General features: G+C 36.4%; 1 protein-coding gene across 7 annotated transcripts in view; it reads left to right on the top strand.

Annotated features, from left to right (window-relative positions):
* Positions 1–27,682, top strand: part of Ttll7 (tubulin tyrosine ligase like 7) — a 129,181-nt gene that overhangs the window by 28,354 nt on the left and 73,145 nt on the right. For all 7 annotated transcript variants that reach the window (XM_070007431.1, XM_070007432.1, XM_070007429.1 and 4 more), the window contains 6 exons: positions 12,312–12,512; positions 12,729–12,860; positions 14,747–14,868; positions 15,702–15,769; positions 21,384–21,542; positions 25,963–26,179. In XM_070007431.1, coding sequence (XP_069863532.1) covers positions 12,488–12,512; positions 12,729–12,860; positions 14,747–14,868; positions 15,702–15,769; positions 21,384–21,542; positions 25,963–26,179 — 723 coding nt within the window. In that variant the 5' untranslated portion in view covers positions 12,312–12,487. The remainder of the gene's footprint in view (positions 1–12,311; positions 12,513–12,728; positions 12,861–14,746; positions 14,869–15,701; positions 15,770–21,383; positions 21,543–25,962; positions 26,180–27,682) is intronic.

Genomic DNA, 27,682 nt, shown 5'->3' with positions numbered 1-27,682 from the left:
CAAGGAGACCTAGTGTTTCTCCTATTCTGTCCTGTAATGTTTTCAGTGTCATGGTTTTCCTTATTTTTGCAATAACTAGTATATGTCTGAGACAAGCAGAAACAGTCAGACAAGTTGAGGTTAGGCGAAATGAACCCCAATTTATCTTGGGGTTCATTTCAATGTTTTTTATTTCTTGCTGTTGTTTCTAACATATTTATAAGATGATTTCTTTGTTGCTTTGTATGTCCCTCCCCCAGGGTATAACCGTCGTTTTCACTGTATTTGATGTCAGTATAATTTGTGGAGGGGAAGGGGAAAAAACAAACTTTAAATAGGGATACAGGTGGACCCATTGCAACAATGAGATGTAGAAGACGTTATATCGAAAAAGGAACTTTACAACTTTGGCGTGGCGGGGGTGGGGTGGGGAGAGGGGTGCGGCAGGGATGCAGGGTGGGGGGTGGGGGGAGATGGGAAGGGTTATTAAGGGGAAACCATGCTTGATAAGAAGTGTACTCATTACTTTGCTCATGTAATTGTAACCCCTCTGTATGGTATTTTCACAATTAAAAAAATAATCTTGCATCTTTTTTAGGTGTTGGATATATTTAAGGTAATGAATCTTTTTCTCTCCATTCTTCTTGCCCAAATAAAGTTCTGAATTAGATATTTAGTCTTATGAATATAGTTGAACTTACAGAAAAATGAATTTATTAGGTTTCTCCAGAGAAGCAGAACGGATAGTATCTGTCTCTGTGTGTAGTGGGGGAGTAAGACTGCTTTAAGGAATGTGCAGGCTGAAGGTATGAAATCTGCAAAGCAGACTGACGGGAGACTAGCATAGAATTGATATTGTAACTTGCGACTAAAGATAATAAGGCTGAATTTCCCTTCTGGGGAAAACCTTCAGTTGACTGAATGAGGCCATCCCACGTGAGATTGATTTGCTTTACTCAGTGTCGACAACTTTAAATGTTTATTTTTATTTCCAAAGTACCTTCACAACAATATCTCCACTGGTGTTTAGCAAGTCTATGGATACTGTGGCCCACCAAGTTGACACATAATGTTAGTCATCACAATGAAATTAATGTGGGATAACAAATGAACTGAATGAGTCAAATCATTCTTTTTTTTTTTTTTTTTGGGTCGGTTGTAGGATCTGAACTCTGGGCCTGGGCACTGTCCCTCAGCTCTTCAGCTCAAGGCTAGCGCTCTACCACTTGAGCCACAGCGCCACTTCTGGCTTTTTTTTCTGCTTTATGTGGTGCTGAGGAATCGAACCCAGGGCCTCATGCATGCAAGGCAAGCGCTCTACCACTGAGCCACCTTCCTAGCCCCTCAAATCATTCTTGAGTGAAATTATCATTCTTGTCTACTATTACCTACTTAATAGTAAGTGGCAAGTGTAAGTTGTAACAGTTTTTATGCACTTGAGGAATACAGTGTAGATGTATAAGGTCTGCTGAAGAGAGAGTATATATATATATATATACACACATATATATGTATGTGTGTTTATATATTTGTATAGTTTGTATAAATATGTAATTTAAATATTTATATTATTTTATATAATATCTAAATGTGCTCCATACATACACAGGTTGGAATTTTATTTATGCATAAAGAAGAATGAAGTTATGTCATTTTCATTAAAAATAGATGGATCTGGGGAAAAAATCACCAGATACAGAAAGACAAAGGAGAGATATTTTTTCTCATGTGTACCATAGAACTAAAATAGAACTTTCATGTAAAGACACAGCTTGATGTGCACATGTACAGGATCAAGCTGACTAGAGGAAGACATAAGCATGAGTAAAACTCCAGAGTACCAACCCTTGAACAATTAACAGTTTAACAAAATGAAAACCAGGAAGCTGACACATGTCTTATGTGGGGAAGAGTTTTAAGGAGAGAGGGCTGGGTGAATGACAAAAAGGAGTGATGGAGGAATACAGCCCTAATACTTAGTGTACACACATAGAAAAGGAAATGGGAAACTTGATAAAACTGGTGGAGTAAGGGATAGGTGGGAAAGGGAGACGTATGGAAAGGGTGACTCTGAGCAGGATGTACTGTACTCATAAACAGACATGTTAAGTTGTAACTTATATAACCACTTAAAATAAAACAAGAGACTATAATAACTTGAACTAGAACACATCATGGTGATACATGAGTGTATTCCCAGATACTGGGTAGCAAAGGGAGGAGGATTGAGGTAAAGGCCAAAGGCAAAGCCAAAGTTACTAGAAGACCAATCGGAAAGGCAAACCAAAAGAAAAAAGAAGTGGAAGTATTGTATGGCAGTTGCATGAAGCCCAGAATTCAACCCTCAGAGCCAAATAAATAAAGAAGAGGAAAGGAAAGGAGAAAGAAGATACTGAAATATTCAGTTCCTTAAATAATCTCTAGGGCTTATCAATGAGAGAAACAATGCCAGTTCCATGGGGACTATGTATAATGTTTAATAACTTTATAAACATTATATTTTAGTGCTGTAAATAAGATATTCAAGTGAAATATATAATAAAACAGCAGGAAACAGCAACCTAGAGAGGGAGATGATTTGTAATTGCATACCAAAGTATATTATAAAACTCAAATTATCTATATTCTTAATGAGTCGTTTCTCCACTGAATGGATTGACTGAGGGGAAATAAATAAAATTCTCTAAAATTCGTCCATGTAAGTTCTAGCAAAAATGCATGGTCATCCAAGCCTTTTCAAGAAAGAAATAGATGGATTTTTGCAGGACATTGATTAAAATTTTTCAGAAGAGTACACATTCTTTCTAGTGGGAGTTGTATAGTGGAATTTTAAATGCTAGCTACAGTAAAAATATTAATTCCAAATGTCACAAGGCAGAACTATAACTCAGTTGGTTTGGTGTGATATTTTATTTATAACACTGATTGTAAGTTTATTATTTTGGCGGTACTGGCAGGTGAACTCGGCCTCACGCTTGCTAGGTTGGCACTGTACCACTTAAGGCACATGCCCAGCCCTTAATTAGTAACACTGAAATGGTTAGATATGGTCAGATAGCTAGGATCACCTGCCTTTTTTAAAAAAATATGTTTTTTATTGTAAAAATACTGTAGAGAGGGGTTACAGTTACACAAGCAAGGTATTGAGTCCATTTCCTATCAAGCATTGTAACCTCCTCCTTTGTTTTTTCCCCTACCATCCCTTCCCTCCCACCTCCACAACTGCACTTCCCCTCTCCTCCCCCCTTGCCTAAATTGTAAAGTTCATTTTTCAACATAGTGTCTTGAGCATCTCATTGTTACAATGGGTCAACCTGTATCCCTATTTAAACATTTTGTTTTTTCCCTTCCCCTCCCCAAGCTAGAGAAGTGTATGTACAAGATGCAGGGCACTGACATCAAATACTGTGAAAACAGGGGTTATATCGTGGGGGAGGAACATACAAAGAAACAAAAATATCATATGGTACATTATAAATATGTTAGGAACAATAGCAAGAAAGAAAAACCCTATCTTGGTGTTCATTTCGCTTAATGTCATCTTATCTGGTCATATGTACAGAGCTTTTGACCTTTTCTTCACCTGCCATTTTTGAGCAGATTTATAGCTTATTTATAGTTGACAAGGATATTATACCATGGATTTTTGGATTAATTTTTATTCTCAGGTGGTTTTTAAATTGCCTTCTCTAAAAGAAGAATTTATATGTATATAGTGAAGGCAGGAGGTAGATTTTTTTCTTGCTAGAGCACTTAGTAAGATGCTGAGGATAAAGCTATGTTTAACATGTTACATAATGAAATAATAAAGGGGTAACTAAATGTTCAAACAGATTGGCGATGCATTTTTGTACTGTTAGTTTACACTGTATGGGAAAGGAAGGTAATGGTGAAGAGAAGGAATGGATGAGTGATGGAGAAAATGAATTTCTATTTGAGAGTATCTATGGAGATATTGTTGTGCACTGGTTAACTTCAGGCACCACTTCTTTCTGCATTCCATTAAAGTTTATTAGAATGAAAGATAAAAATAGTTCTCTTTCACTGCATTTCTATAAAAGGACTGGTTTTATAGCAGATTGTAGTCCCAGATAGTGTCTTTAAAAATCTGAAATGACTTATTTTAAAATGAGCTTAACTTACTAAAATGTAGTTGAACTTAATTTATTTTCTTAACAGGCTGCCTACTGGATAAAGGCTGTTAGTATTTTATATCTTGCCAAAGATTGCCTTGTAAATTCACTTTGCATTTAGTCTAATGTTCTAGACATAAAAGGCTTATTATTCTTCCCCCGTATAAACTATAAGGAAAACTATAAACTATAAACTAAGCACAGTGTTATATAGGCTAGATATGACAATTTTGCCTTTTTACAAATGGATTTCTTTTGAATGATGCCTAGACTCTGTTTAATTTTGCTGGGGTTTAATATAATATAGAGGGATTCGAAGACTGTGATAAAGTTAGCTGATTCTATATGTTAGTACAATCAAAATTTTCTACTTTTAAATTAAAAAAACAGTCTGGCCAACTCTATCATCCTGATATGGTAGCTTAGTAGTTTACACCTATGTTGTAGGATCTACATTTAAGGTAGGGCAATATTGAAATTGAGATCCTTATAAAGCTCAGAGCCATGGAGAAAAACAAACAAACAAATCATAAGGATACCCTCCTTACCTCCCTTGAGTTGTAGCATTTTAGACAAGAGAAAACAAACTTAAAAAAACAACAGCAAACCTATATTCCTTTAGAGGGAAGATGCTGTAGGTATAAATCCTCTCAGAATCAAGTCCAAACTTAGTAAAAGAACCTGCCTTCTTCTATAGTACAGAAATTAGTCCCAGGCCTCCTAATGGCCTTAGCTGGATTGATGTTCATTGGTAAACCAACTTTATGTTCAAGAAATTGGGATTTCATGATTGTATGAGGTTTAAGTCATTTGCCCCTCCTTGGAGCCAAGTGGTATATTGGTTTATTTAAATATCAGTTACCCCAAATGTAACTTCAGAAAGAGCCTGTTTTCCCTAGATGCAGTGAGCTGTGAAGTTTTCTTTGTGGGAATGTCTGTCCTTGAGAAGCCTATGTAGAAAAGGTCACTAGACCCTGGTGACAGGATGAAGTGAACGAGAATCAACAAAGTCTTTGAAGTTCCCCCTATCTTCCACTAGCTTTGTGCTCCCTCCCCTGGTATGTTTCTTAGTGACATCTCAAGAATTTACTACCTCAGTCCAGATATCTTTGTGTCCCAGCCCATTCTTTCACAAACTTTCTCTGAGAAAGTTGTCAAACTTCGTTGTTTTTTTCAGTGAAAGTCCCTACATATATGTAAAATTAACATGACTTTGTCTTGCTCATTTTAATCAGCTCTTGGGTTCTTAGACTCAGGCAATGAGTGCACATAAGAACAGGTGGACCAGGGGTCTCTCTCCTCCCTACACATGGCTTGAGCATGAGGGAGCAGTTTCTTGCCCATGAAACAGAGTACTATCATCAGAAAATGGGTAAATGGAAACTGTGGGAAAAATCAATATTCAACATGATTGTACCAGTGACTTTGCATTTTGTCTGCTATTTCATTTTTTTTTTTTTTTGTTCTTGGCTGTGGGCTTTGAACTCAGGGCCTGAGCACTGTCCCTGAGGTTTTTCCCTCAAGGTTAGTGCTCTACTACTTTAAGCCTCTGTTCCACATCTGTTTTCTGGTAGTTAATTGAAAATAAGAGTCTCACAAACTTTCCTGCCTGGCCTGGCTTTAAACTGTAATCCTCAAACCTCAGCCTCCTGAGTAGCTAGGATTACTGGTGTGAGCTACCAGCTCCTGGCTGGTAATTCCTATTGTAGTAGCATGTCCAGTAAAGAGAAAGTTAACTGATGGAAGCAGAAAGTTAAAGTAATAGTTACCTAAACAAGATGGAGGCTTATTTTCTCTTGAGGAAGGCAGCCCAAGGTGGGTACAGTATTTCCAGGGCAAAACCAACCTCACCATAAATTGCAGCAGCTCCTGCAGTCACATATACATTCTGAGTTAGAAGGAAGCACAACAAATAAATGAGCGTTTATCGATTGTCTACTTCTCTTTCCCTTTTCCCCCTTTTCTTTCCCTTTTCCCAGCTCTGCTAAACAGTTTTCTTTTTATTTCCTTGGCTCTTTAGTGCTCCTTTTTCTTTGTTATAAGACCACATATACTTGTGAAGAATTCTATGTAGACTTGTAGTTAGGCACAATGCCTAATAAAACCCAATAGTTGTTTTATTAATAAGAATCCTTCAGTGAATGTATGTAGTTAGAACTCTTGAGTATATATTAGCTTATTACTATAGATGACGATGGAGACTTCTTTCCTATTAAACATATTAATGAAGTTAATACATTTAAGATTTATAATTCATAAGCTGGGCACAGGTGGCTCACACTTGTATTCTTAGCTGCTCAGCAGGCAGAAATCCAGATGATAGATGAGATTCAAAGGCCAGCCTTGACAGAAAAGTTCATGAGACTCTATCTCCAAAATAGCCAGGAAAAAAAATGGGCTAGAAGTATCCTCAAGTGTTAGAATGTCAAGTGAATAAGCAAGTTGAATGAGAACACTAGGACATTCTGAGTTCAAAACAAAAGATAACAGGGGTTATACCATGGGGGAAACAAAAAAAAATCACATGGTACATTATAAATACATTAGGAACAATAGCAAGAAAGAAAAACCACTTGTGTCCCTATCTTGGTATTCATTTCACTTAACATCATCTTACCTGGTCATATGTACATAGCATTTGACCTTTTCTGCTTGTCTCAGACATATACTAGTTATTGCAAATAAAGGAAACTATAGGACCTATGTTTCTTTGGGCCTGGCTTACTTCACTTAATATAATTTTTTCACTGTATTTGATGTCAGTGCCCTGCATCTTGTATTTACACTTCTATAGTTTGGGGAGGGGAAGGGAAAAAACAAACTGCTTTAATAGGGATACAGGTCGACCCATTGTATCAATGATATTTACAAGACACTATGTTGAAAAACGTACTTTACAATTTAGGCAGGGAGCGGGGGGGGTGGGGGGGGGAGGAAAGCATAGTTGTGGAGGTGGGAGGGAAGGGATGGTAGGGGAAAAACAAAGGAGGAGATAACAATGTTTGATAGGAAATGTACTCATTATCTTGCTCATGTCACTGTAACCCCACAGTATTTTTACAATAAAAAACATATTAAAAACAAAAGAAAAATAAAAAGATAAAGATGGTATATAAATGATCAATAGTAAAACATACATCCTAAAATTGGCAACACGATGTGTATCAAATGAGAATCAAACAAGGATTTTAAAGGAGAACTTATCTATGTCTTAGGTAATTTGCTGGGTTGTGAAATAGCCTTTACCAAGCTAGGAAAATTAAATGTAATACACAATTTTCAAAGGAAATTGAAGGGCTAGGGTTTAGACATGTAGACCTATAAATGTGAGCATCAAATGACAACTGAATGATGTCATCTGTTCACTAGCAAAGAAGCTGAATATTTTGATATTGATGGGACATTTTCTGGCAAAAAAGTGGAGAACGGTATACTTCAGAGTTTCTCTACTTCCCTTAGTCTCCATCTTTCACACTGTCATTTAGGTAATTGAACTCTAGGGAGGCTGGCTCTGAATGACACTAAATTCCAACCCCAGAGCTCAAGATGAGAGTCTGTGTTGTGAATCATAGGTAGGAGTTCATAGCGCCACTCTTTTACCTTTTGTGACTACATAGTTTTGAGAACTTTGTGTAGATTTTTTTTAAGGGTCAGGAGGTGGTAAATGAATATATAATTTGATATATTTGTTGAGAAATCATGTTGTCCTCTGTTACTTTATCTTACTTGCTTTGAATTTTCTTCAATTCATCGAATGTGCTTTTTGTCATTTCTTAATTAGCCTAGGTCATAGATGCAATGTTAAGGGAAAATACCTTCAAAGTGTGCTTTGTTATGAATCCAAATGTTTTCATGTCACACCAGGATACATTCTAAAGTTAAGACACTCCACAGAGCATGGAACAAATACTAAGCAGGCTAACTTAAAGACTAATTTGAAAGATAAGTGGAGCAAGTTGCTCAAGGTCCACATTAATTCTGTTACCAGAATGAACAAATACTTATGTGTATTCTCACATAGTATCATACTTGGCTGCTACCAGATTTTCAGATGTGGTTGATCAAATGGTTCTTTGAGGCCTAGAATGCCCTACCTATCTAGCTCTAGCTTTGGAGAGAATGTACACAGCTTGGGAAAAGGAGACAAAAGTGACTGTGTTCAGGGAATGAGTCACGTCTCTAAAACCCTCTTAGTTGTCACACAATCAGTGGTGTCAATGTGTCATTGTTAGAAGAGTTGTTTGAGTGATGCCATTTGTTTACCAAGCATGCAGCTGTGCATTTTGAAGTCTATTGTAATTTTTTTGGCAGAAAGCTCTAAAAGGAACCCTGCTGTGTTGAACTACAGATATTTTATTGATAAAGCAGAGGATTGCTTTATCTCTTAACCCCAATTACTAATTTTCTGGGTTTTTTTAAACCCATACATTCCTCACGTAGAAAACTGAAATCACTTCACCCCTCAGATTGGCTTTTCTTTGATAGAGTTTCTTTTGATACTTTCTTATCTTTCAGCACTTAAAAATGTGAAAGGGATACATGGAAAATGGTTGTATTTGCTTCTTAGAGCTCCTTGACTATATCCATCGATTTTTAACTCATTGTCCCTAGTCAAGGTTGGAGGGTGGCATCTTGTGGCTGTCCATAGTCAAAGTGCTTCCAAGGGGGTGCCTTGTCACTGTGTCCTCTGGAGGGGCTGAATGCTGTGCTCTCATACAGTGTAAAAGACAGAAAGGTACAAAAGGCATGGCACAGTCTGAAATCTTTTTCATAAGAATCTCTATGCCTTCACAAGGCAGGAACCCTCAAGACCTGATTACTGCCTAAAGGCATACCGCCTAATACCCCTCCAAATTTCACATACATTTTGAAAGGGTATAATGTTCAAAGCACAGCACTCAGTAAGAAGTGCCCATTGAAACAGACAGGGACTCTTCTAGCACTGAGAATGGAGAAAGCAAGATATTGGTGGTGGTTGGGATACAAATAAAGATCAATAGAGGGAGGAATTAATCTTTTTACACCTGATTCGAGGATGATTTAAGGCAATGTGGCCACATAATCTGGACTGGATATGTGATGGTAGTAGTTTGACTAGAAGAGCCAGAAAGCACATATATGTGGGAACCAGTCTGGTTTTTATTTCAATCTGTGTATGTTTACAAGTATTAGAGATTTCTATTCTCATGGTTGTCATTTGCATGTTTGAGAAATTGGTTCTTGCAAAAAGTGAAATCTTCATTTCTTTCACTTAGAAATTATTTTCTGTTTGTCTTTAATTCTTGTTTTCCTCAACTTGTTTTGTTGAACTAGTCATCAGGATTTCGATACCTTCTAGTTATTTTTAGTTTTGTTTTTATAGTTATTCTTTGTTTTGGTCTGACTGTTTTGGTTCTCAGCTTGGGCTGTACTTCTGGATGTGAAGAGCCTCACAGTGCTGGTGCCAGGCTCTTCAGAGTCCTGAGGTGGCCCAGGCTCGTCAGGTGATTCTACTTTACAGTCAGTCTGAGAAACCACTGGCTTAAAGTATTTCACAGGTAACTAAAAACATGCCTCCTGCTTTTGAAAAGGAACTACAGTTTACTCAAACGGGCTGAGAAATAGGTCATCTTAAATAAATGTGTGGCGTAGCATAGAGTGAAATAATTGGAAGTGGGATGATACACTATTGTCCTCAGTTGGTTAAACATTTTCATCAAATCATAAATTAAATAAATATGGGTAGAATAAGTTTAAGGATTTCCAATATCTTTGTGGATAGGAGAAGGGATACACTTTCTAATTTGAACTCTATACAAATCAGAGTTGTCAGTCTCACTTTAAGTTAGAAAGTAAAAAGTCTATTTTTGGAGCCTATTTTTGTTGCACAAACATTGTTTTCAAACTCTGTTGACTTTGTCACCTACTTTTAATGTAATAAGTACTCCTGACACTTTCAAGGGGACCTTTGTTTACTCCAGTAACAAGATGTTGGACAAGAACTCCTAAACTCAAATAGTTATCTCCCCAAAGTGTCAAAGAGCCTGCAGAAACTTCAGGCTACTCTTTTATTCCAAGAAGGGATCTAGTCCATTTATAGTTTGGAATGGGGAACTGAGTGATCAATTTAGAGCTGTTTACAGTGATTTTGCTTTGGTTCTATAGTTATTGTGAATTATCAGAACACAGCAGGTTTTATAGAATGTACTATATAGAGAAAGGTTACAAAGTTTTTGTAGCTCTACATAGCACATTAGCATGGTGTCTGAAAGTAGTGGCGCTCAGTGGATGGGATAGTGAATCAGACAGAACTGAAACCAAAGTCTGGGTTTATAATTTCTCATGTAGCTGTTGCTTGTCTTTTTTCCTTTCATTCTTCTTTTATTCCTTCCATCGTTCCTTCCTTTTTTCTTTTCCTTTCCTCCCTCCTTCTCAACTTCTCTCCCTCCCTGCCTTCCTTTCTCTCTGTCTCTCTGTCTCTGTTTCTGTCTTAAATACTTGTACACTGACTGGTCACTGCTGGTCTGTAACAAATAATAAATAATAGACTATTGAGTTTTTTGTTTGTTTGTTTGTGTTTTTGTTGGTTGTGGGGCTTGAACTCTGGGCCTGGGTGCTGTCCCTAAGCTCTGCAACTCAAGGCAAATGCTCTAGCACTTAGCCACAGGGCCACTTCTTGTTTTCTGGTGGTTGATTGGAGATAAGAGTTTCACAGTCTTTCCTGCCCAGGCTGGCTTTGAACTGTGATCCTCAGATCTCAGCTTCCTGGGTAGCTAGGATTACAGGCATGAGCCGCCAGCACCCAGCGATTATTGGTTTTTATATTATTGAACTATAATGGAGACTTCTTCTAGTAAAAGTGATATTTTATTATTAAAACTTCACATTTTCATTAAAATTTTTAACTATGATTAAAGAAATTATTAATAATATATATTTGGTATGAGCTGTATGACTCATTCTATATAACCAAATCTTTGGATATTTCTGAATTTTATAAATCTTGTGAATCTGAGAAGTTTTCAGACCTTTGTCATAATAATTTTGTATTACACTTAGAGATGCTTTATAAGAGTTTAAAGATGCTTATATTCAGAAGGAAGAACATAGACTGTTGAGAGTAAAGCCTTGCTAATAGCATAGTCAGCACATAGATGCCCAGGTTTATATATACATAACAGAGATACACATAGTAGACTGTAGATCATGTTTAGATGTAGCTAAATCAAAGTAGTTTGCTCCATAAACAATTATATTGTATTTCTCTCTTGTGTGCCCAAATAAGATCATCCTTCCAGTGACCTCTACTATTTTGTGCCCTTCAGAGCTGTTTTCAATTTTTGGAGTATAATTCAAATGTAGTCTTTTACTAATTCTTCCTCACTGGCCTCTCACAAAGAAATCATTGTTTTGCAGTCTCTCAGCAAGCAATTTTCATCCTGGTAGTTATTTTATTGTTTCTTGTAAAAAGCGTTATCATGGTTTTGGTTTAGGTATTGAGGGTTTTGTTTTTTGTTTTTTGTTTTTTTTTGGTTGATCGTGGGGCCTGAACTCTGGGCCTGGGCACTGTCCCTCACCTCAAGGCTAGTGCTCTATCACTTGAGCCACAGCACCACTTCCAGCTTTTTCTGCTTATATGTCACTGAGGAATTGAACCCAGGGCCTCATGCAGGGCCTCATGCACTCTACCACTGAGCCACCTTCCCAGCCTTAGGTATTTAGTTGAATGTTGTATGGGTTCCTGGTTATGGAATTCCACCTTTGAAATGGTAATTTTCATTTCGGTTCTTATGTCATTTAATTGCATTGTAAAGACAGACAAAACTGTTTGTCCTTTCTAAGCTCTGCTTATCTGTATAACAGACACAAATCACTTCTGCACAGGCTTTCTAAAAGGTTAAGTAGTATAATATAAATTTTTGGATACTAACTGTTCAATAAATGGTAATGAATTTCATCTTTGTTAATGTTCATGCATGTTATTTGCTGTTTGAAAATGATACATGATTTTATAACATCTCCACTAGATTGTGGAGATTGTGTACTTACAGGATTAAAAAAACCCATCAGTTGGCATATTTTATAGGATTTAATAAATGAATACATACTGTTGATTGAGCATATTAACTTTTGTCTTTACTTAGCTTTAAGAAAACAGTGTTGGTATGTATCAGAAAATGTTGCTGTTTTCCAAGTGATTCTGTTTTAAAATCCTTACAGGTATTTTGTGAGGCCATAATAGAAGTGTCTTGAAATCTGAGGATTCTACCCAGATAATATGATAGGTACTCTGAGGGATTTGGGGCCGTATCCTACTTAGATTAATGTGAGACATCCAGACCTCCTGGGAACTTCTTACCGTGCAGTCCACGGCTCACTAGTTGGCACATGTAATAATGCCATCTCTGCCTCAGGAAGGAGGTAAGCCCATAAGATGAAACCACATTTACAAAATTTGAATATGTGTCAGACATTACTGTTCCGTCTTCTAAAAGTATTCAGAAGTACTTGTGAATATTTAAAGTATCCTAATGTATAATTTTACCTTGTTTACTGGGGACTTCTGTGTTTCTGATGTGGATTTGTGTTTTTATGTTGTTGTGAGTGATATTTGGCTGTTTTACATTTCTCTTAAAGTTATTCAAGGAACCTCTCCCTTGGAACTGAACACAGAATTAGCTTATCAAAGCAGCATGAAAAGGAAAGCCAGAAAGAAGAAAAAGAAGGGGGTCATTACAGCAAATGTTTCTGGGACAAAGTTTGAAATTGGTAGGTCTCTTCCAAACCATGAGATATTGGGAAAACTAGTTGGGTTTTTAAAATTTGTGTTGGATTTCAGAGAATTTTATGTAAGGGATCTTTAAAATGGCTTTTGTATAAATTTTTACATGTTAGAAGGTTTTTATTCCTATGTAGTGGGGGATGATAGACTTAAAAATTGTGTTAAGGGGTTTCTAAAATTTCAGATAAAAATGCATTTTAGTAGCCTTCTTGAACAAAAAGTGAAGTTTAGACACTGTATTTGTCTGCATCGCTCAGGTTTTTTTTTTTTTTGCCAGCTCTGAGTTCATAATAAAAGAGATTTCATAAAAGAGATGTTCATAATAAAAGAGATTTACATATGCCTGGGTTTACAATTTTGTCTTTATGACTCTAAGTGAAGAACAGACATTTCCTAAATTCTGGCATGACCTGAATGGTCCTAGAATTCACAGGTTTGTGAATGTATGATGACCCAGACTTAAGGGTACAACTTACAAAACTTCCATGCTAACTGCCAAAAGTGCCATTTATCCTGTCAGTCTTTCCACTTGTTTCTCAGAGGCATAGACAATGTGTCTCGTTACTGAGGACTACTCTTTGGAGATGCCATTCTGATTTTGTCATTATTTTCTGCTTGTGAGCCAGTTGAGGGAGTCCCTTGGCTATATTGCTGTTGCCCTGCCCTTAGGCATGAAAGCTATATAGCCACAGAGCCCAGAAAACCAAATCTGCATGATGGTTCGCAATGCAGGAGAGGAATAACTCTTTCCTCAACTCCTAGCTGTTTATACCTTGAAGGCCTGGGGCTTCAGTACAACTTTGGATTTCACCTCACCTCTTTTGAAAAATAGCATTTTCAGTTAAACAGTCCCCTCCCTGATCTCTACAACCCCCATTCATGATTCTCCTTTGTGAACCTGTATTCCAGACACTGCTATGCCTATATTTCAGGCACTGTTGTGCCTGTATACTGGGCAGTGTTGCTTGTACAGTACATCCTTCTTCCTAGCCAGCAAATAGCAAACGGGTAACTCTTTATCAGTTTCATATGTAAGTAAAGTTATATAGATAGCTGATTCCACATCATGTACACAGCAGGCACATAAAAATAAAACACTTAAAAACAATACATTGATGCTTTGCTATGTACATAAACATTCTGTTAAGACTCAGAGTTCCATTGGAATTCAAAAATTATCCAAGTATATTCTTCCTGTTAATTTTAAACTGGAAATTTGTTGAAAGAAAAAAAATGTCAATATGTGAACTGAATTCTGGATCAGAGAGTATAAACATGTAGTTTGTACTCAAAAGGAAGCTGTTTTTTGAATATGATACTTTACAGTATGATTATACTGTGGAGAGCAGAGGTGGGCCAATATCTAGAGCTCTTCTTTGAATTCTGCCTCAGGACTTCATGAGTAGACTGTTAAGTACCCAAAATAATTTGAACTAAGAAGGTAGAAAGTATAATGATGATCAGGGCCCATTTTTACCTTTGCCATTTTGTGCTTATTTCCTGGTCATAAGAAAGCCTATGAAAGTACATTTTCCTTAGTAGAGGTGTTGGCTTAGTTACCTGTGTGTTTTCACTGTACTATAATTAATTGCCTTTTTAGTGGTTTTGTGGACCTGATAAATCTGAGAGAATTGAAGCTACAGATGTTTTTGGAACAAGTTAATGTAGCTGTCATTTCCCACTGAGGATGCTAGGGTCTTAGAGAAAACTGTTGTAATGAAAAATAAGATTATGCTATAACCAATTGGCATCTTCCAAATGAAATATCATGAACTATAATTTGTCTCTTCATATTCACACATTTCCAAGTTTTTGCACAATGACAATATTTTCAGTCTTTTAATTTCGATGTAACCTAACTATGTACTTGCAGTTCGTTTAGTCATCGATGAAATGGGATTTATGAAAACTCCTGATGAGGATGAAACAAGTAACCTCATATGGTGTGACTCTGCTGTTCAGCAGGAGAAGATTTCAGAGCTGCAAAATTACCAGGTAGGGGATTTATTGGGGTCAACTATTGCTGGAAGGAAAGTTACATGATCTATTTTATTCAAGTCGTAATTTCTTTTTAATTAATAGGTTCTCAATCTGTTGACAGAGTAGATTTCAGTTCTAAGTTTCTTGAATAGCCTGTTTTGTTGATACCCAGTCACGTGGACTCCCTGCCAGAAGCCTGCATCCTCTTCAAGTTCAATTTGTATCCTCTTTCTTTAGTTAAGAATTGATAGGAAAAAATTTTTCTTTCATCACACTTAAAAGTTGGGTAACATGGCATAGATTACATAGGGAGTTCAGGATGTGAAAATACTTTGCAAGGTGTAGGTTTACATGAATGCAGTCTGCCTTTGTTTATATAATGTAACACAGAGAAGATGGACATCAAATTAAAAAGCCAGTACAAGGAATTTTATGTTTTATGCAGCCTATCTTCTCTTAGTTTAGAGTATTAGTACACCAGTGACCAACAGGGGCAAATAGTGGAAATTCTTTTTTACTTTTTTGTTTTATAATGCCTATATGTATGATTTCAGTAAATCTAGTATTCTTAAAATGATTTTGATAATAATTTGCCATTTATCCAACACAGGCCCCAGAACTTTACCACTTAAGTTAATACTTTTTTCTGATTTCTTTAGAATTTTTTTACAGTTTTGTTCTCTGAGTACCACTGATTTTTTAATTCTGCAAATTAATAATAGGCCATTTAATTAAAAAACCTCAAGTTCACTAAAACATAAATCTTGAAAGATAGGCTTAACTGTTGTGGTATAAATGAATGTACTCATGAAATTAGTGAGAATATTAATATTTATCTTTTTTTTCAGAGGATCAACCATTTTCCAGGAATGGGGGAGATCTGTAGGAAGGATTTCTTAGCAAGAAATATGACCAAGTAATTCATTTTCTTATTCATTTTACGGATATTATAGAGATACCTTTAATAATGTTGCAATGATTTGAAATGGTATTTAGATGAAGAAATGACATTTTAAACAGCAATTTCTGGTCAATTCCTTGGCTCTAGTAGTACTTTTTAAAGAAAGTAACTGAAGGTCAGAAAAATGAGTAGCTTTATATATATATATATATATATATATATATGTATATATATGACATAGTGTCTTGTACTTCTCATTGTTACAATGGTTTAACCTATATCTGTATTTCAGCATTTTGTTATTTCCCTTCCCCTCCCCAAGTTAGAAAAATGTATATACAAGATGCAGAAAAATGAGTAGCTTTTACAAAGTCAAATGCTTAACAACAGAGCTGGAATTATGTCCCAGAGTTCTGAATCTTGGTGCTCCTTTTACTACAACATGCTATATGTTTAGTAACAGAGGTCTTGTTTGGGGGTGCTGGTCCTGGGGCTTGAACTCAGGGCCTGAGTACTCTCCCTCACCTTTGTTTCCCAAAGCAAATTGTTAATTGTAGCTAGGAGTCTTATAGACTCTTCTGCCTGGATTGGCTTCAAACTATGATCCTCAGATCTCAGGCTCTTGAGTAGCTGGAAGTACAGGCTTGAGCCATTTGGTGCTTGGTGGTAATAGATTTTTGTTTTAAAATTCAGGAAGTAATCTTTTTCTTTCTTTCTTTTTTTATTGTGAAAATACTGTCCAAAGGGGTTACAATTACATGGGCAAGATAATGAGTACATTTCTTATCAAGCATTGTAGCCTCCTCCTTTGTTTCCCTTCCCATCCCTTCCCATCCTCCCCCGGCCCCCCCCACCCAAACCTCCCCGCTCCCCCTCCCCCCTGCAAGGAATAATCTTTATATGGCATTTAGTGGATATTTTTGTCAGATAAACCTTGCAGAAACTAGTTTGCTTCATCATATGCTGTGTATGTGTGTTTTCATATTGGTTATTGAACATCCAGCATATGGCAGGCACTATATTAGTGCATGTACACACATTCATACACACAGACACATGTATGCGTGTTCACTCAGGGCTATATATGCACATATACACATATATTTATCTCTGAGGTTAGTATTAAAATAATGATATTTCATAGAAAAACTATAGACTAAAAAATCTGTCTAGTGATTTGTTGACTGAACTATAGATTTCGTTCCTTGTGTTTGTTTCTGTGAATGTTTAGATTGCTTTGGCTTTTTTTTTTTTTTTAGCTTGAAATGTTGAGTGATAAACAGAATTTGAAAAAAAATTATAGAGGACAATTCCTAGAGAAAGTTCAGTAGGATGTGTTTATTATTACAGAAACACTAATGTCTTCCCTGTAAATGCCATTATGCATCTATTTACTAATTGGAGTGTGTGTGTGCGCGTGTGCGTGCACGCACCAGAATTTAGGCTTGAACTAAGAGCTTTGTATGCTTATAACTATCTACCTCTTGAGCCATGCCCCTACTTCTTACTTTTTGCTGGTTAACTGGAATAAGCATCTTTTTCTGCTTAGAGTTAGTTTTGAACCTCAATCCTTAGATCTCAACCTCTTGAGTAGTTAGAATTACAAGTGTGAGATATTGGTGGCCAGCAACTCAGTAGTTTTTTTTAAATTAGTCTATGTTTCAGAGATCATTAATTTTAATATACCACAAAAGTACAAGGCAAGAAAAGATTTGGTGATGCTGTGTTTGTTTGGGCAGTAGTGCTGACAAGGATAGTGACTCAGATTGGAGAAGCTTGGAGTAGGCTTCCTAGCTTAGAATTCAAAATGGAACCCTGAGGAGAAGGTAAGAAGATGACAGGCAGAGACAAGAGAGACCATATGGATGCTTCAGCCAACATGATTTTTGAAGACCCTTATAGTGGTTGTCTGGCTATGTAGGATGTGGAGGGGCTCTGCCTCATACAATTCTGGGTGTGTATGCAAAGATCCAGCCAGGTATGCCATTGTATTTTATGTCATCACTCACTCATTCATCTCTTCATCCCCTCAACATTTAAATAATTTTTTTTCTGAGAAAAATAAGTTATTAAATGAATTTAAGCAGAGAAATGGTTTTAGTAATGGTGGGACTGTAGATAATGAATTCAATGTAGTTGGGACACAGAGAGAAAACTTTGTAAGGAGATAACTGTCAATATCTAGGTAAGAAATAGAAACATCTAATAATCCACAAGAGAATGGCAATGGGGAAGAGAGAATAAATAGAAGGGTTTTTCTTTTTTCTTTCTTTTTTTTTTTTGTCGGCCGTGGGACTTGAACTCTGGGCCTGGGCGCTGTCCCTCAGCTCTTCAGCTCAAGGTGAGCGCTCTACCACTTGAGCTACAGCGCCACTTCCGGTTTTCTGGTGGTTTATTGGAGATAGGAGTCTCATGGTCTCTCCTGCCCGGGCTGGCTTTGAACCGTGATCCTCAGATCTCAGCCTCCTGAGTAGCTAGGATTACAGGCATGAGCCACCAGCGCCCAGCTCTTTTTCTTTTTGTACTAGCTTTGAACTCAGAGCCTTGTATTTATCAGACAGGTGCTCTACCACTTGAGCCATGCTGCCAGCTGAAATTGAAAAGTATTAGAGACAGAACTGATAAAAGGAGAAGACTGCTATGAGGAGAGGTCTTCAGGATGACATTCTGTGGGTTGTAAGACTATCGGGATTACAAGAGTGGGATTCAGAGGAAAGTTTGGGGCATGAGTAGTTAGTTTCTTTCATCATAGAACACATATTTACCACACATCTGTTGTATACCGGCCCAGTGCCAACATCTGGGTACATAAAATAAATAAACAGACATGATTTCCATACTATGCAACTGCAGCTTTTCTAAGCTCTAAACTTGGTGTACGAGAGCTATTGTGACCTAGTTAGGGAGGTGTGGGAGAGTTGCCCTGAGGACGAGATAAGGAAAGCGATAGATGAAAGGTAGATAGAGTTTAAAAGTGCAGATGGTTGGTAAGAAGCATCCAGGGAGGAAGGATAACATGAGCCAAAGTCATGTGGAGAGAGAAAGCATGAATAATCATGATGCTGAAATAATGCCCAGTGCAGCTGGGCACAGAGATGGGAGTTTAGCTGAAGGGCGATAGTGTTCAGAATGACTGTCTTCATCTTGTATGACATAGGGGAGGTGAGGGTGAGGAGACTGGGCTTGTTGGTAATTTGGAAAGATCATTCTTATGCTCTGTAGAGAAGAGAACAATAGTTTTCATGGTTGAGAGAGAGGTAAGGGTGAACCTTTTAGTACGCTTTTACAAACAGGCGAGTTCCCATTCCAGGGTCCTTCAAACTCTCCTTAAGGTAGAAGAGTTTCTGTTAGATTAAAAAGTAATTGCCTAGTACTATAAAGATAGAGTTAACCACTTGTCTAATATTACTGAGTCAATCCCTGACAGAGTGGAAATTATCCCAGATTTCCAAATTCCTAAGAAAGTCTGTATGTTTCTTTTGTGGTAGTTTACCCCTGTTGAGTAAGGTATTTCATTTGAACGTGTATGTGCTTTAAGTTAAAAAAAATATATATCTGTGAAATAATGGTACCACATAAACACCACATGATTAGTACTTTAAAATTATTAAATTAAAAAATTGTTCTTACACAAGTGATGTACAGATGGGTTAGTTTTTGTAAGTCAGGTAATGAGTACATTTCAGACATTTTGCTCTCCCAGTTCCTCCCTCCTGTCATGTGGTTAGGTTTAAAGGACATTTTTCTAATTAAAATTGTAATTTTATCTAATTTCCTATCATTCTTAAATATAACAAAAACACTTAAAAGTGTATAGGAAACCAAAACAGAACATTAGTACTGATACTGTGCTTTATTTTGATGTCTTTGGTATTTAATTTTTAAGCTAGTCAATATTATTCTATTTTGTATTGAGATTAGTTTGTGGGTTTAAAATGGATTAAATAGCTAGGCTTGGTAATTGTTTCCTTCTGCAACATACTTACATTTTTGTAGGATTCTCTTTGTGAAAATACTTGAATTATAACTATATCAATCACCAGTTGTGCTATTGAAATGGTTGATGTATTCTCTACTGTTAGAGTTTAGGCTCTCCTTCTGTGCATATAGGATTATAGGACACTTTTTTTTTTTTTTGGTCAGTCATGGGGCTTGAACTCTGGGCCTGGGCATTTCAGCTCAAGGCCAGTGCTCTACCACTTGAGCCACAGCGCTACTTCTGGTTTTCTGGTGGTTAATTGGAGATAAGAGTGTCACAGACTTTCCTTCCCTGGCTGGCTTTGAACTGTGATCCTCAGATCTCAGCCTCCTGAGTAGTTAGGATTACAGGCGTGAGACACCAGTGTGTAGCTTAGGATACCCATTAAAAAAATTTTTTTTTCCCAATCTGATGACTATATCTGCTCATTCATTCTGGGAAGATGGCTCAGTGGTAGAGCGCTGCCTTGGATGCCTGAGGCCCTGGGTTCGATTCCTCAGCACCACATAAGCAAAAAATAAAAATAAAAAAATAAAAAAAAGAAAAAAAGAAAAAAGCCAGAAGTAGTGCTGTGGCTCAAGTGGTAGAGCACTAGCCTTGAGCTAAAGAGCTGAGGGACAGCGCCCAGGCCCAGAGTTCAGGCCCCATGACAGGACCCCCCCCAAAAAAAACCCCAAAAAACATAAAAGACCTGTGTTTTTGTTTGCTTATTGCCAGTTCTGAGGCTTGAACTCAGGGCCTGGGCACTGTTTCTTTTACTCAAGACTAGTGCTCTATCACTTGAACCATTTCTGACTTGCATACATTTCAAAAAGTCTTCTTTTGAAGAGGCAATATTTAAAAATATCTCATAATTTTCTTATTTTTTATTGGAAATTGATAAGTGCAATATGGTTAACATTGGTGGCAATCAAAAGTAGACATTTCACAGTATTAAGATACTATGTAGTCTCATTGAATTGTATATCTAAATAAACAGCCTAAATTTACAGCAAATACACAAACATCAGTAGATATGAGCCATGTAGTCACATGTATTGGTGGTCACATAAATAAAAGTGCTATTGATTCAGGCTTTCAAGTGGTTTTTCTCAAAAAAAAAAAAAGAGATTCTGAAACACAGTGGCACAAAAATGAGCCAGAAATTGCTCCCTGTGGATGATTCTGATATCCAGAAATCATATTTATGACCTTTGGCCATGAATCATTCCTACTCCCCGCCCACACTCTTAGACAGTTAATGACAGCGACAGTGCTATCTTGCCTATGAGCCTGACTCTACTTACCAGATTCCTTTGCAATTAAGAGCCTATCAGTCCATTAATTGAATCAGTTACCATGCTAATGTATTTTACTGTCATTAGTGCCCAGCACAGTGTATAATCAAATAAATCATTGATATACTAATGGGTAAATTAGTACCTAACAGGGCAGACGTTTTTGTCTATTTTTTTCCACAGATGAATGTCAGTGTCTAGACCTATGACTAGTACATAGTAGATGCATGACAGTATTTGTTGCGTAGATCAATAAATGAATGGATACTTGAAGGAATGAGGCATGTTAAGTTTCTGTAGTACTGCTAGCACAGAGAAGTAAGATTTATGAGTTTGAATATAAATTGGCCTTTATATTCTTTGTGATTTGTAGAATGATCAAGACTAGGCCTCTGGATTATAGTTTTATTCCTCGAACATGGATTTTCCCTGCTGAATACACTCAATTCCAGAATTATGTGAAAGAACTGAAGAAAAAACGGAAACAGAAAACTTTTATAGTAAAACCAGCTAATGGTGCAATGGGTCACGGGTAAGTTTATTTTTCCCTATAATCAGTAATATTAAAAATCAGTATGGAAAGGATAAACGTGCATACTTACGCATGATTGAGTTTCATTGTGAGAAAATAAGTTTCTAATTATTGCTTTTTTAGGAACTAAATCCTTACTGAGACTCATTTCTACTAACCTGCCCTATATGCTTCAGTAATTCAACTGAAAATTTAGACCTAGCGCTAGTGGCTCACACTTATCATCCTAGGAATTGGGGTGGTAGAAATTGGGAGGATGGTGGTTGGTTCAGAGGTAGCTCGGGAACAAAGTTTGTGGGCCCCCACTTTACCTTCAATGGCACATACCTCTCATCCCAGTTATGTGAAAGATTGAGATTGAGAAGATCATGGTTCAGGGCCAGTCAAGGAAAACTGTGAGACTTCAGGTCAACAGAAAAAGATGGGTGTGGTAGGGTGCACCTGTCATTCCAGCTATGGCAGAAAGCTGTAAAAAGAGCTGGCCTGAGCGAAAACTGAGACCTTATCTCAAAAAAGTAACTCGAGGAAGAAGGTCCTGCGGTGTGACTCCATCAGTAGTGTGCCTGCTTAGCCATTGTGAAATCCTGAGTTTATCCCTCACTACTTCCAAAAATAAACACAAATAAGAAATAAAAAGCAACAAGATGTTAGAATTTAACAGGAGATAGTAGCAGAGGGGAAAAAGAGCTGTTTACGGTTTCTTCATAAACACAAAACACATTTACAATAATTTTAATAAGTCTGGAGAGTAAAATGGTTGCTGTAGTAGAGCTAAGTTGCTTTGGAGAAAGAAATGGAGAGGAATTTTATTCTCATAGCTAGAAGCCTGGAAGGACAATATGTGTGCTTTTTGCTTTATAGATATTTTTTTTCATGTTCTCATGGTAACTGAATTGAAAATGGGGAGGCAATTTTTAGTGTGCCAAGAGCTCAGCATGCTAGTTGAGAATAGAAAGTACAACTTAAAATTCTTGGTTCTCTTTGCTTGCTTGTGTTTATTTTTCTGCAGTGCACTTTTTTTAAAAAAAGGAAGTGTAATAGAGGCTGTTTTTGCTGAAATACACCCGAGTCATCTTAATTTTTATATGAAATACTATGGGAAAAATGGTAGCTACTAGCTAAACTATTCTAAGAATTTAACTTTTAGGCAAAATGTAATGATTTGATCACACATTATTTTAAAACTTGAGTTGGTGGTTTAAAACTAAAGTGTGCTATTGGAAATTTTATGTTGATTCCTTACAATTACACTGCTTTCTTATATATCTGTATGAACAAATATTTTGGAGAAGGCTAAATGAATTTCATATTTTTCTCAGTTTTAATGTTAGACATCTAATATTCTATGCATTTAAAATTGTTGCTAAACGTAGAATACTCTTCCAGTTTATTTTGATTATAGTCTAAAAAATAAGCAGAAAAGCAGACAATAGAATAAATCTTATTGCCTGGGTTTAATATGATGTAATACGATGTATAATACAAAGGACATTTCTAGCATCTGTTGAGTATATCTGTTTCCTTGTCAATCTTCTGTCTCATTGTTTTGTCTGCTATTGAAAGTGAACTATAGAACACTATCATTGTTCTACATTTTCTCCCTTCACTTCTATAAGTTTTTGTTTGATGCATGTTGGAGCTCTGTTGTTAAGTGCACATATATTTATAATTGCTATATGTTCTGCATGCATGGACATTTCTTTTTTCCCCAAAATGTTTCTTTATTGAGATTACATGACCGCATAAATTTCACAATATTGTGGCATAGTTATACTTAGCTAAAATCACTATCACTGTATAATATCATGCCTTGTTTTTTGTAACAATGTATTACAGTCTATTTTGTCTAGTACTAGCTAATCCATGTGATTGTGGACATTCAGTTTCTTTTCTAGCCTTTCACTTTCAACTTGTTTTGATCTTGGTCTCTAAGCAAATCGTTTGTAGACCACCTATAGTTGACTATATTAAAAAAATCCTTCCTGTCAAATCTTGCCCTAAAAATTTTTAATTTATTGTAATTATGGAAAAAGGGGCTACACTCTACCTTTTACTATATTTTCTCTGTGTTTTATATACTTTCAGTTCTTTGATTTATCCATTACAGCTTTCTGTTAAATCAGTAGCTCTCTTCTTGTATACCACTTAAATTCCCTGTCATTTCTTTTATTTCTGAGTTTTCTAAGTGGTGATCCTGAGATTATATATCATCATAATTTATAATAATCTTTTGCATTAGTATCAAATTTCATTTTGATAAAATATAGTTTTTTGTTCCTACATAGCTCTATCCCTTTTTATTGTTGAGGTTGCGAATTATATCTCTGTAAGTCATGCTAACTAGCATAGATTTGTAATGATTACTTTATATAGTTGTCTTTTAAACTATAAGAAAAATGAGGTATTACACACTGAAGTCTACTAATAGTGACTTATATTTGCCTATGTAGTTGTTTTTCTGGTGTTCTTTTAACAATTTGATTATAATTTGCCTTGGTTTGGATTTCTTTGCATTTATCCCACTAGAAGTTAATAGAGCTTCTTGGATATTGTAGACAATTTATATTTTCACTACACTGGAACATTTTCTGTCATTATTTCTTCAAATATTCTTTAGAGTCTTTCTTTCTCTCTTCCTCATAGATTGCCATTATGTGTATATTGGTATGCTTATAGATACCTCCTCACACAGGCTTCCTTAGGCTTTATGTAGTTTATCTGATTTATTTTTTTGTTTCAGCTCCTCAGTCTAGATAATCTCAATTAGTATATCTTCAAGTTTTAAATTTCCTTCCTTCTTTCCTTCCTTCCTTCCTTCCTTCCTTCCTTCCTTCCTTCCTTCCTTCCTTCCTTCCTTCCTTCCTTCCTTCCTTCCTTCCTATTTTCCTCCCTCCCTCTCCCTCTCTCTCTCTCCCTCTCCCCTCTCTCTCAGTTATAGGACTTGAACTCAGGACCACAGTGCCACTTCCTGTTTTCTAGTGGTTAATTATAGATAAGAGTATCATGGACTTTCTGCTGGGCTGGCTTCAAACTGCAACCCTCAGATCTCAGCCTTCTTAGTATCTAGGATTATGGGCATTAGTCACAGGCACCTGGCTTCTTTTTATATTTATAAACATATCTTATAGCCCTATTAATGACTCTTCATTAAAGTTACTATACTTTTCAACCATAGAATTTTTGTTAAGACAAAATCGGATTTTTAATGAGGCATTGGTTTTATGATTTCCCTTTTTCTGTAAATAGTTTCCTTGAGCATTTGGTATAATTTTTCAAATAGTTATTAAACATTTATCTAATAAGCTAATTGTCAAGGCTTTGGTGTTCTGTTTTTTTTTTAAATCTTTGTTTATGAGCTATATTTTTGTCTTTCCATTCTTCATATGTTTTGAGTATAATCTGGATGTTTTGAATGTTATCATATATGAAGACTGGAAGTCACATTCCATCCCTCTACATGGTTTTTTGTTGTTGCTGTTCATTAAAGTGCCCATATTCTGTTTAGGGACTCTTAGAACTAGCTTTCTTGTCTTAATCCTTAATTTTGTGTGACCATTTAAGTTTTCATTTTTCTAGTTCATTAATCAGCTAGTAAATTAATAGAAGTGTCCTTAAATACTGGAATTAAAAAAAAAACTTGAGGGATGCCAGTCTTTGCAATGTGCTTATGGAAGCATGCCCTCAATCTTCTGACAGACGGTTTACAGCTCCACCTTAGATTGTGAAGTCTGATGTTTAGCCAAGAGACGAGAGTTTAGGCCCTTCTCATGTCTATCCTAAATTTTTATAGGGTTTTTGACATACACATTGCCTTCTTGATTCTCAGAAATGTCAGAGCTTTTCAAAATCCTAAAAATTTCCATCCCCCATCATTTCTGTGTTATTTGTTCCAAGTGATATTTGTTGCCCTATACAACAGGGACTAATATATTTGCCTTTAAATATATTTTAAAAATAGTCCTCACAGTCACTTCAGTGCTAGTGCAGATCTGAGATAGGCAGATTTAAAACAGGCCTTTTGACTTGCCCAGGAACCCTAAACAGGTCAAAATAGAGAAACATCAGACAAAGATCCATTCAGTACACTCCATAACCAGGCATCTGTGCTGGGAGTCTAGGATATTGCTCAGCTCCATTGATGAACTCTAACTAGAAGAAATTAAAATGCCATTGAGCTCTTTTATGCCGATATATAGTTTTTGTTATTGTTTCCTGATTCAGTTACTTGAATGTTGCAAGCTTGTATTCAGATGATCACCTCCAAGAGTTGATCATTACTTTCCCCCCCATTTGTTGCTTTTGTGGAGAACCCAGTTTTGGTCTTTCCTGTACTACTGTTTCCTCCTTGAGTCTATAGATAACATTTGGTACGTCTTGCCTCCATATCATATTATTTTTCCCTTTTTTCCCATGAACTTAGGATTTCTTTGATAAGAAATGGTGACAAACTTCCATCTCAGGATCATTTAATTGTCCAAGAATACATTGAAAAGCCTTTCCTCATGGAGGGTTACAAGTTTGATTTACGAATTTATATTCTGGTAACATCATGTGATCCACTGAAAGTCTTTCTCTATCATGATGGACTTGTGCGAATGGGAACAGAGAAGTACATCCCACCAAATGAGTCCAATTTGGTAAGTGATATTAGGGAGAACTTACACTTCCATTCATTTTCCCAATAAATAGTTTGGAAAATGTTTATTACATATAGAGAGTATTTCAATCAGATTTCCTTCTTAGGAGTATATGGTCTAGAAGACTAATGCACATAAGCAAGATTGCTTTAACTTACAGACAACTTTGGGCAACATGGAAAAGAAAGTTGTGTGATCTAGGCAATTAATTAGAAATAAGTTTCCTCTCTGTGGGTACTTTTGAGTGCTGTGAGCACAGTCCCGATTTCAGAGTACACATCTCTATATGCAGAAGTCCTCTGCAGAAATGACTCTAGTAGAAACAAACAATATGCCACTGAGAAGTAACAGTAAATTGTAAACAGTAAACAGTAAACTTCTGGGGGGGTGACATTTGATTGGGCTTTGTGTAAAAAGTAGGATGTGAACATGTAGAATGTGAGAGGAAAGAGCAAAAGTTATCAGACAGTAGTTAATCATTTTTTTTAGAACAAAAGAGAAAGTTGTAAAATTTACACTGACAAATGTGAAATCAAGACACAAATGAATAGTTTCAGTGTGCATCATAAAATCATTAAGGAGAGAAATTTGTAGGTATTTTTCTACTCATTTTTCTTTGTTACAATCATCATATTTCATGAAAGTTCTAAGTGTAGCTTATCATGAAAATCATCAGCTATAATTTATAACTTAAGGAAGTCAAATTATGATTTATTAACTATTTAAAATTAGTTTATTGCTTCACAGTTTGAGAAATTACTGGTTATTATTCTTCCTCAATATGTATAGACTTACCATCATTAAGAATGGTAATATTTTTGTGTGTGCTGGTCCTACGCTTGAACTCAAGCCCAGGCACTGTCCCTGGGCTTTTCTTTTTAAGGCTAGCACTTTATCACTTGAACCATGGCTCCACTTTCTCCTTTTTTTTTTTTTTTTTGAAGTAGTTTATTGGCGATAAGGGTATTGAGCTGTGTACTGGTGGCTCATGACTGTACTCCTAGCTACTCAGTGAAGATCATGGTTCAAAGCCAGCCTGGGAAAAGTCTGTAAAACTTTTCTGTTCCTAATTAACTTCCGTCAAACCACATGTGGAGCTGTAGTTTAAGGCGGTAGAATGCTAGCCTTGAGAAAAAGAGCTCAGAGCTCAGGGGCAGTGCCCAGGCCCTGAATTCAAGCCCCATGACCACGATGACCACCACCACCACCATTAAAAAGAGTCTTACAGACTTTCTTGCCTGGACTGGCTTCAAACAGTTATCCTCAGATCTTAGCCTCTTGAGTAACTAAGATTACAGGAATGAGCCACTAGCACCTGGCTTAAGAATGGTAATATTTTTAAATTGAAATATAGCCAAGTGTTAACATTGCAATATTGTAAACCTAGCGAAGAAAAAAAGAGAAGTTTTTATAGGAAAAAGGACATGAAAAGGAATAAATATTTAATTAATGGTTATAAAATGTGTTTATATCAATAACCAAGTAATGTTTGAACTCTATTAC

Source organism: Dipodomys merriami, unplaced genomic scaffold, assembly GCF_024711535.1.
Source record: "Dipodomys merriami isolate MVZ:Mamm:240054 unplaced genomic scaffold, mDipMer1.0.p SCAF_7, whole genome shotgun sequence".
NCBI classification, from domain to species: domain Eukaryota; kingdom Metazoa; phylum Chordata; class Mammalia; order Rodentia; family Heteromyidae; genus Dipodomys; species Dipodomys merriami.
This window is presented reverse-complemented; position numbering and strand designations above follow the sequence as displayed.